Source organism: Poromitra crassiceps, assembly GCF_964638095.1.
Source record: "Poromitra crassiceps genome assembly, chromosome: 23".
Classification (NCBI taxonomy): domain Eukaryota; kingdom Metazoa; phylum Chordata; class Actinopteri; order Beryciformes; family Melamphaidae; genus Poromitra; species Poromitra crassiceps.
This window is the reverse complement of record NC_139639.1, coordinates 13,912,084-13,926,107: the sequence shown is the minus strand read 5'-3', so window position 1 is coordinate 13,926,107 and position 14,024 is coordinate 13,912,084. Positions and strand designations below refer to the sequence as shown.

The 14,024-nt window shown below is 39.9% G+C and overlaps 1 protein-coding gene across 1 annotated transcript; it reads left to right on the top strand.

Annotated features, from left to right (window-relative positions):
* Nucleotides 1–1,434: 1,434 nt before the first annotated feature.
* On the top strand, nucleotides 1,435–13,451 carry LOC310796749 (sodium- and chloride-dependent GABA transporter 2-like; the record flags this gene model as incomplete). The annotated part of the gene is made up of 14 exons (XM_083658986.1): nucleotides 1,435–1,615; nucleotides 1,847–1,981; nucleotides 2,116–2,256; nucleotides 3,170–3,254; nucleotides 3,343–3,475; nucleotides 4,294–4,428; nucleotides 7,729–7,832; nucleotides 7,914–8,038; nucleotides 8,950–9,062; nucleotides 9,196–9,333; nucleotides 10,114–10,216; nucleotides 10,853–10,953; nucleotides 11,236–11,382; nucleotides 13,440–13,451. The coding sequence occupies 14 exons, from the start codon at nucleotides 1,435–1,437 to the stop codon at nucleotides 13,449–13,451; spliced, it is 1,653 nt and encodes a 550-aa protein (XP_083515112.1).
* Between the last annotated feature and the right edge of the window lie 573 nt (nucleotides 13,452–14,024).

Genomic DNA, 14,024 nt, shown 5'->3' with positions numbered 1-14,024 from the left:
TATAAACTTTTAGCTTCCACTCTCTGCCTTTGTGTGCTTCTGCTACTGGTCGTTGTCATTGTTGCCTGTTTGCAACTGACAGTTGTAAGGTGAGTTGAGTTTTCCTGTTACATTCCCAGAAACAGTTTTGATACAAGGCTTTATGGCATATAACCTGTTTGTGTTCCTCCAAGGGTTGCCAACTTTTAAGACGCAAAGAGAAGCAACATTATAAATTAATTTCTGAAATAAATGTATTAGGTTGCACGTGGGAGTCTACTACAGCTTACTTACTTATTCCATATTTATAAACATGTCCCAGAGCCAGTCTAGTTAATACAGTAAAACCACAGAACTCTTTTGATTAGCTAAGAAATGCAACATTGTCCATGTTTTTTTTTTAAATTATGCAGTTGATATTGAATCAGTTTGTTTGCTAAAATATGTGGCTGAATAGTGTTAAAGGCACTCGAAAAAATCAAAGAACATTTCTCTAACAGAGCTGGCAGATGATTCAAGGTGACGATAAATACGATGCAACATAAAAATCAGCGCATCGTCAACTCCTACACTCTTCCTGTATGCAAATTGCAAGGGTTCTAAATAAGGTGCCACCTGATCCCTGAGGTGGCCCAGTACAATCCTTTCAAAACACTTCAGTTAATAGCAGACACCAGCTGATCCAATTTAAAGTTGCTCCAAGTCAAACTTCATCGCAGAAGAAAAGCCCACAACTGTGTGGAATCTTTAGATAGTCAGACTCCTCACTCAACCTTCACTGAATGTGACATAACAGACACAGTGGGCAGGTCAACATGTCCTTGACTGAGATTATACACACACACACACACACACACACACACACACACACACACACACACACACACACACACACACACACACACACACACGCAACATATGTCTAAAGATCATGGAAGTGGATGATATCAGGATAGTTAACGTTCTATATTGTAGGCTACAGGGAGACCATCAGCCCTGCTGAACAGCTCTGCATTTGCCTGTAGCCTATGGGTTTAATCATTTTATTCATCAACATGGCAAACCTCCCAGCAAAGCCAAGGGTTTAAGCTGCTTGCTACAGTGAGATACACATTATAGACTGTGCGCCCCTAGTGGTTGAATGCCATTATTGACGTGATTGTCTTATTCTCTGTTTTTGGTGTACTTTGTGGCAGCGTTACAGCGCCACTTATCGGCCTGGCATATATACTACAGCGGTTTCAGTGGTATTCAGTGGTTTCATGTGGATACACACATTTCTTGAAACGATTCCGTGTTCATGGAAAACTTTTCTTAAACGAAAAAAAAAAAGATCGCTTCCGTCTCCGTGTGGACTTGGCCTAAATGGGGCGGAAAAAACAGCACCTTTTAGTGAGAACTTAATTTTTATTAATTTAATTTTACCGTTTTAAATACATCTCAACAGTTGACCCAATGGAGCCAGCAAGCAAGCCAGAGATGAAGTTGATGAAAGATCAAGATCATCCATCATCAGAGCTTCATAAGAGAGGCCAGTGGGCCAACAAAACTGAATTCATTTTAGCAGTAGTTGGAGACATCATTGGTCTTGGCAATGTTTGGAGATTTCCCTATCTGTGCTTCAAGAATGGAGGAGGTGAGATGATGAGATGATGGTGCATGATTTTAAGGCATAAAAGTCTATTGGTACAGCAGCTACTCAGGTGGAAGATGGAACAGATTGCATTAATTATATCATGAAACGGTCACAAAGTTGATTGTTATTGATGTAATATCCATCATATTAGAAGTGCAGTGAATTGTGATTAAATTTCTCTCTATGTCTCTGTGTCCTTGTCTCTCTACAATCCCACAAAATTCTTCCAAGGAGTTTTCCTTGTTCCTTATGTTCTGTTCCTCTTTACCTGTGGAATCCCCCTCTTCTTTTTGGAGATATCTTTGGGACAGTTAACCGGTCAGGGTGGAATCACATGTTGGAGGAAAATGTGCCCTTTATTTGAAGGTACTGCTAGCTCAACTGAATCTTCAATACAATAGAATACAGTTTATGTAATATTGGTATATGTTGAAGTACATTACATTATGTTGAAAATTTAGCATTTTGTATTGCATATAATGACATATTTTTGTCAATAGGTTTAGGCTACGCCAGTAATGTGAGTCTATTCTACGCTGCGATGTATTATATTGTTATACTGGCTTGGGCCTTCCTCTACCTGTTCTCCTCTTTCAACACTGAACTCCCCTGGGCCAACTGCAACAACAGCTGGAACACAGGTAAACAGTAGACTCTGTCATAACATTTGGGAAGCTGCATTTTGTAATCCATATTGAATATGAACTTCCTGTTCCTTTACTTCAAAAAGTAATTTCTGTCCATTTTCACAAGAACTAAAAGAGTACATTAAACATTTTGAGATGCAAAGTTGCTTATGGGAAAATTTGGTAAAAGGTCACGGATTTGAGTCCGTCTTATGGCCTTTTTCCCACAGCGCAGCCGAGGGCATGCACAAGCCAAATTCAGGGAGATAGGTAGGTAGGTAGGTATACTAGGTAGGCAGGCAAGCAGGCAGGCTGGTCGGTCTGTCGGTCAATCAGTGATGCTTAGTCTCGCAGTAGCTAGCCATAGATAAATATCTACATCTGGGGCACAACTATTTTTTTTTATAGTTTTTTTATTATTAATTTATTTTTAAACAAAATTACATAACACAAACACAAGAGACCACAGATATCTACAAAAAATAAAACCTATACATATACATACACATACACATACACATACACATACACATACACATACACATACACATACACATACACATACACATACACATACACATACACATACACATATACATGCAAATACAATCAAAACATAATACAGTGTAACCCTCCCTGCAGGACCTGCCCACCCACAAACCCACAAAGAAATTAGCCCACAATACTACATTATGCCCTTCAGCAAAAAGAGAAGAAAAAAAGAAAAAAGAAAAAGAGTCACCACCTAGCTACTGTATCATGGAGACGTCCATGGCCCCCACGCACGGCTTCAACAAAAGCATTCCATGAGTTGTTGGAAGGCATACATGCATTCTGCAGCTTTTAGTTACAGATCTGGCATGAATTGTTCACCAACATGATAGGAAAATGCCATGCTTACTTGTTATTCCTACTCTCCCACTACTAGAGGACTGCTCTGATTATGGTCACAATCATTCATCAAATGGCCACATGTTGGGGAACGCAACATCTTCAGCTAAAGAATTCTGGCAGTACGTATTCACAAGATCTCTATTAATGAAGAAATAGTTTTACAAGTGAGAAAGGAAAATAATCCTAAACTTACATTTCTGTCTTCAGGAGGAGAATCTTGGGTTTGTCTGGAGGAATCGAGGAGATGGGTAGTATCCGCTGGGACCTTGCTGGGTGTCTTCTACTGAGCTGGATCATCTGTTACTTCTGTATCTGGAAAGGAGTCAAGTCTTCAGGGAAGGTGAGATCTGTAGATAGATGGATAGTAAATATATATTACAAATCTCGCGCGCTACGTGCATATATACATACAGTATACATATATATGTGTGTGTGTGTGTGTATATATATACCGTATATATATATATTTATTTTAAACACACACAACATCTGAGATATATGTTCATTACGCTTAACTGTTAAAAATGCATGGTGGCTCAGTGGTAGAGCTGTCGCCTCGCAGTCAGAAGGTCCTGAGTTCGATTCTCGCCTGGGACACTGTGGGCGCTGTGGTTGTGTTCCCCCCCATATCCTCAGTGCCTACTGCCCAGGTGGGGTATCTCGTCGTAAGGGCCTTTCTGTCTGTGTGGAGTTTGCATGTTCTCCCCGTGCTCCCCCAGGGGGGTTCCTCCGTATATAACCCCCCCCCCATTAAAAACATGCAGAAGATCAGATCGTCATCGTCATCCGACCAGTGACGACAACATCCGAAGTCGGTCCCCGGGCGCTGTACGAGAAAAAGCGACCACTGCTCCTGGCCTGCCCCCCGGAGGAAAGGTCAAAGCCAGGATGGGTTAAATGCAGAGGACAAATTTCACCGGCCACCGTCAGCATGTGTGTGTTGTGGCCCTCCGTGCATGTGTTGATTGTAATCGTGTGACAATAAAGACGGGCTTGTCCGTCTGAAATCGTGTTTTTTATCGTGTTTTTTTTAAATGCAGAAGGTATTTTATGTTCAAACATTTCTCATTTTTGCATTTCAGTGATAATCTATGCCTGACTTGAAGTCAAATTTTACTTCCCTAATATAATGATGCTATATTTGTGCTCCTCTTTCAGGTTGTCTATTTTACAGCTACTTTTCCCTACATGATGATCATAGTATTGCTGATCCGTGGTCTGACATTACCAGGAGCCATAGATGGCATCAGATTTTACCTCTTCCCTGATCCAGGCCGACTTGCAGATTTTCAGGTGAGGCTAACTCGTGTATAAAGGGAGTGAGTGAGGGAATCTGATTGGTCTGATTCATGTTAATCAATCACATTAATCAGACCGATCAGTGTGGCCTGCATAATTCTCGCTATAAGTACCACCCATTTTTGCCGTAACAAAAACATACCGAACCGTGACACCACTGGTATTGAACGGAACCATGAATTTTGTGAACTGTTACACCCCCCAGACCAAGGAGCTGTGCTTTGAGAGCAGAGTGAACGGACTCTCATCAACCATCTCTCTTCCAACCCCTCAGTATCAAAGGCCAGCTGGTTGAACAGGTTCAATCTTTTAAATACGTGGGGACTGAGATAGACACAGCTCCTTGTCCTTCTCCCAGCACACTGCCTCTGTCTACAAGAAGGCCCAGCAGCGCATCCACCTGCTGAGGAAGCTCAGGGTTTTTAACGTCATCAAGGACATTTTAACCCTGGTTTACGATCACTCATTGAATCCATACTTACCTTTAACAACTCATCCTGGTACAACGCCCTCACCATCAAACACAAAACCAAACTCTACCGCATAACCGGTCAGGCAAGCAAAATAATTGCTTCACCTCAAACTCCCCTGTCTGAATTGCACAACCAGTCAGTAATCAGGAAAGCCACCCAGATCACACAGGACCCCTCTCATCTCCTTCACTGATCCTTTCAGTTACTCCCCGATCAGGTCGGCGTTACAAAGTCCCACAGGCCCAGAAAAACATTTACAAAAAATATTTTATCCCGTCTGCAATCACTGCCCTGAACATTCTAAAGTAGGCACCACATTTTAACATTTTAACTACTGCACCTTGACCTGTTCTTACAACAATGAACTAAAAAAAAAAGGGAAATGGACACTGCACTTTGACCTGTTAACACTGCTCTTGTCAGTTGTGTTTTTTATTGTGTGTGTGTGTGTGTGTGTGTGTGTGTGTGTGTGTGTGTGTGTGTGTGTGTGTGTGTGTGTGTGTGTGTGTGTGTGTGTGTGTGTGTGTGTGTGTGTGTGTGTGTGTCTGTGTTTTTAATGTCTTTTGGAACATGCACTTTTGAGCCTTGTCGAAGAAGGAAAAAGTTATAAATTTATAGTTATAGTAAAATGCTAATTTCCTGCGTCTGAACCTGTTTGTCTTGTTTGTTTGTTGTTCTATAAAAACTGAAAATAAAATATTGAAGAAAAAAATACATGCTAAAATACATGTAAAATAAATAAATATATGATTCATTTTCTTTTTCTGGAGAATTACAAGAACAAACATCAAAACTCTTTGTTGGGGACAAGGTGAAAATGATGAAATGCCAACATAAAATAGTATAAAAGTGAGATGAAAATAAATTATTGCAAGGAGGGGTAGTATAGTGGAGTAACAAAGCATACTAAGCATTAAGCAATGACAACATAAATAGCAGGAAAAAAAGGGATTTTCTTAAAAATATATTGCAGGGACATGAAAGTGCCCGAAATCAGAAAATCACCCTAACATGCAAACCTGCAAACAGGTGAAAGCTGGAGGCCAGACAGTGAGTTCACGTGACCTGGGGCCTGTACTACGAATGTTCTATAAGAAGATCCAGGATCTGTCCCTTGATCTGGTTTGTCTAAACCAGATCAGCTCGATTGTAGTTCACTTGTACTACGAACCTCGTTTGCCAGTCGTTAACTCAAACCAGGTTTTTCTAATCAAGTTGAGAGCGCGTGCACATGAAAATGCCCGTGCACATGAGCTCGTGCCCGCAAAAGAGGCGTGGTTTTTAACAACTAGCCAATCACAATGCACCACTCCAGCTCAGAACCATAGCTTTTACAGCACCAGACACGCCTATTTCCTCATTCATCAAAGCCATCTACTACTATGTCAGAATCAAAATCTGCATTGGATATTATTAGTCTGTTCCCGAATGACTGTCTAAAGTTACCACTTTCATTCACATCAGTCATTTATTTGAAGAGCGGTTTCTGCCTCCACGTATCCTACAGCAGCTCAATTCACCCTCTCAATAAACTGCGAGTGGAAGTAATGTGTAATGTCTCAGTCCAAAATCCGTATGTATAGACCATTTAGGCTCAACGAATAATAATGATCTCATGATGTGTTTAGTCGCACTGATTGAATAATTCCTATAGGCTATCAATAAAAAAAAGAATGATAATAAAATTAAAAAAGCCTTCTGAACTGAATCGACACGGTACGTGCGGGCATAGATTTCATTTATAAAAAATTGCCTATTTTGTGGTCACATATATTGTCAGCAGAGTCGCATATCTCCATATTTCATATAATGATGCTGGAAATATGAAGTTCAATCACATCATACAGGCCAAAAGCAACACAGTTGCAGCTGAAAATGGAGTAGCCTAGATATGAATGATCTTAATATGGGATCGCCTGTGTACAGGTGATCCCATATTAAATTGCTTAGATGTAGTAGGCTATTCCAGCATGTAGGCTATGACCATTTCAATTCCAACCCAACGTCAGTCTCAGCTCCCTTGCGCACACGGCACCGTGCGCTTTGAAGACGTTTATGTAACCTTTTTATGCCGGTTTAGTGATATTTCTCCACTCACTATTCAGCTGCAATCGATCAGCGGGGTCAAACAACATACATACATACAACAACTACTTGAGAGCACAAAAATGAATATATAAAAACATATTCCAAAGTGGTAAGTAGGGCCTAATTAAAATAGCAAACAAGTGCAAGGCTTTAGTCCTTGATTATTTCAACATTACAATTCATGCTCCTTCCTAGATGGGAAACTCGTCCAGAAAGGGGTTGGCCATTTTTCCAAACTGCTGATTCGATTGGTTCGTGGGGGGTGTATTTAAGGTCTAATCTTATCCTTGCAACTTAACCTGCTGCGGACCAGGTTAAGTGTGAAGCATAAGTTGCTATGGAAATATATGTCGGTAAGAAGTTAACTTGCTTTGTAGTACGGCTAAACCAGGTTTAAACCCAAACTTATCAGGATCAACCTAAATCTTGTTTTGTAGTACAGGCCTCTGGTTTACCAGGCTATCTGTCCATTAGTCACACTGTAGCGTTGACATTGTACCGCTAGGGGGCGGCTGACAATGAATGGGACTGACTCAAGGGTGGATCTACATCACTGGTGGGGGACCATTTGGTGGGGGACAACATGTTTACTACTCACTTGTTTCTCTGAGTCTTGTTGCTGGTTTCTTGTGTTGTGTGCTGCGGGACTGGACAGCATCTACCTCCACACCAGAGTAATCATAGGCCTGCATGTCATGCAGAAACAATAACAATTTTCATTGTTTGTTTTCAGGTATGGATGGATGCTGGGAGCCAGGTATTATTCTCCTATTGTCTATGTGTAGGTTGTTTGCCATCTTTGGGAAGCTACAACAAATACAACAACAACTGCTACAAGTGAGGAAAATAAACATTTGTCTGTCTCTATTTATCTTTCTGTTGTTCACATGACTTAGTATTCATCTTTCTCAATTACAGAGACACCTTTCTCCTCTGCCTGTTGAATAGTTTAACCAGCTTTGTGGCTGGTTTTGCCGTCTTCTCTGTCCTTGGCTTCATGGCGTATGAGTTGGGAGTAGACATCTCAGAAGTGGCTGAATCAGGTTAGGAATCTGCATAATGCAATATTTGGTCCATATGTGCTTTATTTTACTGTGTTGTGTCCTTTACATTCTGTTTTTGTTCTGTTTCATGATTTTTGTTTTGAAAATGTGTGAATATTGAAGGGCAATATACCATATCTTTGTGAAGGCTTAAGCCCAATTTATGTTTTGTCACTGTTTTGAAACCAGGCGTAATTCAAGTCTCCACAAGCCCTGAGATGCCAAGTTGCACTGTAGCCAGATGGTGCAGCACCCCACATTGTTACTTTTAGCTGGCTACAGTGCAGATTTCAGCTAAAAACAGGGTGTAGATGACATCTTTTAAAGTCAACTTGGCATCTCAGGGCTTTTAGAGACTTGGATTATGCCAGGTGCAGTATGGAGTTTTTTGTTTTGCTTTTCTTTTTTCTTTCTGTTACGTTTTTGCGTGTGACCCTGTTCACACTCATAACTCATTAGACAGCTCTACTTGCCTGACACGGCCGGTCTCCATTTCTCCAAACTGGGGCCGCGCTGGCTGCATTCTACTGCAGTGGCTAGTCTTTGCAATTTGGACATGTGCATAGTCATAGCACCACCTACTGGCAACACAAAAAATTGTTTATCTCGAGAACCGTTCGTCCGATCCACTTCAAACTTGGCGAGTGCGCTGCTCCGTTTGGACTGCTTGTAAACGCATGGTAGAGCACTGCACGAGCTTGCCGGTTCAGGTGATAGCTGACTCGGGAGCCAATATTGTCTATGGATTGTCACTGAACCTTTAAATACTACACCATCTCTGGGCAAAGCCCAGCAGGTGTTAAGTTGTTACTCTTGTTCTACTGATTACATGGCATTAGTATACAATGTACTGTACACTATCACCTATAGTGACTTAACATATTTTGGTATCTGTTATGGACCACTTACAGGCCCTGGTCTGGCATTCATTGCCTACCCTCGGGCAGTAGCCATGATGCCTGTTCCCCAACTCTGGGCTACATGCTTCTTCATTATGATTATCTTCCTTGGAGTTGACAGTCAGGTAAGTTGTTACCATTAAATTGTGGTAAATAAATGTACAAAGGATATATCCTCAAGCAACATTCCCATTGAATCCCTTCAGTTATTATTTTTATTTGAAAAGTAAAAGCACTAATTGTTTTTTATACCTACAGTTTGTATTTCTGGAAGGCATGATCACATCCATATCAGACATGTATCCATCCTTCTTTCTCACTGGTCATCGACGTAAACTACTTCTGCTGCTCATCAGTGTTGTATGCTTCCTTGTCGGCCTGTTGATGGTCACTGAGGTGGGAGTCCATTTTGTTTATCTGTGTAGCTCAAACTGTTTGGAATTACCTCTATTTGTAGTCATATCCCTTTGTCTGTAGTTTCTGTTGTCTGTCTGTATCATCTCTGTATGTCTGTCGATCTCTCTTTGTCATGTTTTGCTACAGCTTTGCCTGCTGTGGAATGGCAAGTGATTTTTGGATCTTGTAGTGGCAATTAATTTGAAATACCTTGTTGATCCATCAAAAATGAGTTGCTCGTTTTAAAATGAATAAGGATTTGTTTATTCCATCATCAGCTTCCCTCTGTACAGAACGTCACAAATCATCAAAAGTTTGTGCCAAGAACATAAACATTGCATGTCAATTATACCTAACTCCAGCTCCCCTCCGATGACTGGTGACTGGTACAATTCCATTGGATATTTCCCAAGAAGACAAAATAAGACCCTGATCTTTACAATAAGTCAAAACAAAACCTTCTATGTACCGGAAAGACAAAACACAATGTTATCCCCTCCTCTCCAGGTGGAATGCCTTTTTGACATAACAGCTTCTCAGAAGAGACACTCAAAATGAGTGCCTGAGATGTCAGCTATGCGTGTCAGCTAGATCATAATTAGACAGCGTCAACAATGATCAACAATGATCAACAATCAATCAATAAGCAGTCAATCAATCATTTTACTCTGACAATCTCCCCATAAGATAAATATATACATCTACAGCTGAAATTTGTTATTTCAAAGGACCTGTCTCTTTTTTCTGTCTCTCCCTCTCTTTTCCTCTAATGGACTGTAGGGTGGAGTATATATATTTCAGATGTTTGACTACTACGCTTGCAGTGGAATGCCGATCATGTTTTTTGCCATTTTGGAGTCTATTTGTGTGGGATGGATATATGGTGAGTTACAGAATGTTATTATTCAAAGACAATTAGCATTCATAGCAGTCATTAATTTGCATTAGAAAAAAAGATTTAAAAATACAGTATACTCCAAAGCCACCAATAATAGTATCTTCATTTGTTTTCAAAGACATTTTGACCATCAATTATCATGTCTCCATCTGATTAATGTAGGGTATATTTTTAAACATCAGAACAGAGTGTCAAAATTTAATACCGCTCAAAGGTTCTTCAAAATTGGACCAGTTATGTACCAGTTATGGTTTAAAATCTAGACCTTTAGAGGTGCCTCATCAGGCCAACACAGGAGCGTGACCCCATTGAATTTGTATTGTACTATCTGGAGCTAGCATGAGGAACAGCATGCTGTACTGAGAAAGGACTCTAAAAATCAACATCATAATTGGTAAGTAACAAATAGGCTTAGGGTTCCAAAAATCAGAACTATCCCCGTAAGTTTAGAAATAGAAATTACACCCGGTGTCTCACTCTGTTGTCTGCAGAAGTATGAATACTCATATAAATATAATCTCACTTTCCTTACATTTACAGTAAATGTAGATTATTGAATACACAGGACAGGACTTCATGTTTTGAAGGCTGATCTGACTAATATAAATCTCTGTCTCCAAGGTGCTGATCGTTATTACGATAAAATAATGGACATGATTGGTTACCGCCCGTGGCCTTATATGAAATTTTGCTGGAAGTACATCACACCATCTGTCTGCACAGTAAGTTCATGTATTGTGTGTTATTGTTTCTGTTAGCCTCTGAAGGTCTATTCAGCTTGATCAAACTACTGGATAACAAAACTATTCAAAGAAAAATCAAATATGAAATGGGTCTGTATGCATGCGAGTATGGATACATTAATGTGTACATTAATGTAAATGTGGATGTACGCATACATACAGAGTAGACCCATAATTACATGCATTTTTCTTTACATGTTTTATTTTGATACCATTATGAAGTCAAAAATATTACGTTCTCTGCCTCTTATTTTTTGACAGGGCACATTACTTTTTTCTCTGGTCAAGTTCACCCCTCTGAAATACAACAACACCTATCAATATCCCTGGTGGGCCTCCACCATTGGGATATGTCTTGCTCTCTCTTCAGCTCTCCTGGTTCCTCTGTGGTTTCTCTACAGTGTCACTGTAACCTCAGGAACACTAAGACAGGTACTCTATGTATTATGCAAATCACACACATTAGCTGCATCTATGGTAGCCCATAGAGCCAAAGTCACACCCTCTTCCGCATTCAGTATACAAACGAAGAGATTTCATCCGCCATTTATTTTTCCATCTACATTTCGTAAAATACTTATAAAAACGGTTTTACTTGGTTACTTGGTCAATCAGGAGAGACCATGTAACATTTCAACATCATTTGGGTAAAAAAAAATATATATATATATATATATATGTGAGGTCTCTCGACCATATTTCAAGCAGAAGGCCATTCGTGCATAATCTAATCCGATCACCCCCTGACGTCAGTCAAGTTCTAGTATGACGTGGTCAGTCAAAGTCTTAGTATGACGTCTGTAATGACGTCAGATATGACGTCAGTTAATTCTCATATATATAGCAAGGGTTCTACGTCACCTCTCTCTCTCTGGCCGATCATAGCAGCAGCTAGCTTCACGGCAGTCCATCTCCCCTGAAGCCGTCCTCCGAAGCGTTGTTTTGCGTTGTTTTGCACCATATCTGCAGACCGAATCAGCACCCCCAAGCCTTCTCTACCCGTGTATATTCCCCGCAGATCTCTCAACGTTCCCCACTCCACTCCTGGTATGTCGAGTTCCGAACCAGAGCAGTCCATAGGTACTCTATGTATTATGCAAATCACACACATTAGCTGCATCTATGGTAGCCCATAGAGCCAAAGTCACACCCTCTTCTATATATATATATATATATATATATATATATATATATATATATATATATATATATATATATATATATATATTTTTACCCAAATGATGTTGAAATGTTAGATGGTCTCTTACTACAGTGTGGACCAGTCACTGGTCCACAATTTAACTCAAATCAACTCTAAATCATTTGATGATACAAAGCTTGTTGAAAATTGGGTGTGTGAGTGTTCCTTTAAAAAATTTCAAAATGTGCTCAGGGACAAACAGCGACTTTTGGTCAACATAACAATAATCCTTTGTCATTACTGTGTGCAATGGCTGTGGTAGTAACCTTAATCAGCCAGTTGGTGGACCTCATGTAACATCATTCAGACACTACATTGTTTGACAAACACTATTGTAAAAACACATCATTATCTACAGACACAGTCTCTAATACAGTAATCAATCAATTCAAAAATATCATTCATCACATAAAACTAGCCTGCTTATGACCTGCATCCTTACAATGATCTTGTACTGTATATCGGCTAACTTGAACTAAAATACACTCAATTATAGTAGTTGAGTCCTGTGTAACCAATTGCTTTGACTGATCTATTGGTCTGTGAAAAAGGTTGTGCCTTTCAATCACTAGAAAAATTGTAATAAGGGACTGTGCGATATTTACGTGGGGTGGGGTAAAATATGATATATCATTAAAAAAATATCAACTGCCCTCCCTGGCATTCATGTTATTTTCTCTCCGCCCTCCCCCTGCACCTGATATATATGATATATGTATATATGTATATATATATATATATATATATATATATATATATATATATATAGTGCCATTTTAAATAACATAAATTTAATGTCAAATGTCATGGAGCATTATAGCCCCCTTTCAGACAAGCTAGCATGACATGGTTGGTATCAATGGATAACTTAGGTCTTCTAGTTTCAGAGGATACCAGTATCTTCACTCTTGCTTTAAAAATGAGCCTGCTACCTGCCTGCTTTTGAAAGACAGTAACATCAGATGGGGATTTTCTTTCTTTCTTGAGGTGGCACCCCATTCCCTCTCAACTTTTACTCTGGGAATGCCGTTCCCCCATGTCCCCCATCCCATTTCCGCCACTGCTTCTAACCCATCTGTTACAATGAATGTAGTATGACAGTGAATTGAGTGGTTAATGTTAATTGGATTATGTTTTCCGCCCTTCTTACAGAGACTGAAAACGTTATGCACTCCAACAGGAAACCTGCTCAATGCATCACCAAAGAGGACTCTTGACCCCGAAACACCCCATTCTGTTAAAGAACTGTGTATTTTGACCACAGCTGAAGACTTGACCACGGCTGAAGACCCTTTTCCAGTTCTGAGGGACATCAACACTGACATGCCACATTATGTGAAATAACGCAGCATAGAATTACAAAGACCTATAAAGAAATTACTCATAATTTTTGTGTTTTGTGTCGTTTGCTCTCTCTTTACCACCAAGGTTCGATACAATGTGAGCATTACTGTTGCACCTAAAAACATAATTTTTGCTTTATTCAGCTACCGCTTCATATAGCTTCATCCACCACGTGCTGCTAGCATCCTGCATGCATACAGCATTTTGGCTGATGTTCAACTATTTATGCGATCTTTTTCGCCTGCTGTCCATTCATTTTGTATTGGATACGTCACCAGGTATCCCAGCATGCTTTGCAAGGCGATGAGCGGCAGACTGTATAGCAATGAGAGGAGGGCCCAATTAGAAATTGACAAATTGAAGATGGAATTATTATTTTTTGCTTATGTGTGCACAGGGTGTCACAACTACATTAGTCACTTTTTATTTTATTTTTTTACTCTGATCCCAGACTATATTTTTTCTGTCTGCACTTCTTCTTTTTACACTTTCTTCTTCTTTATTG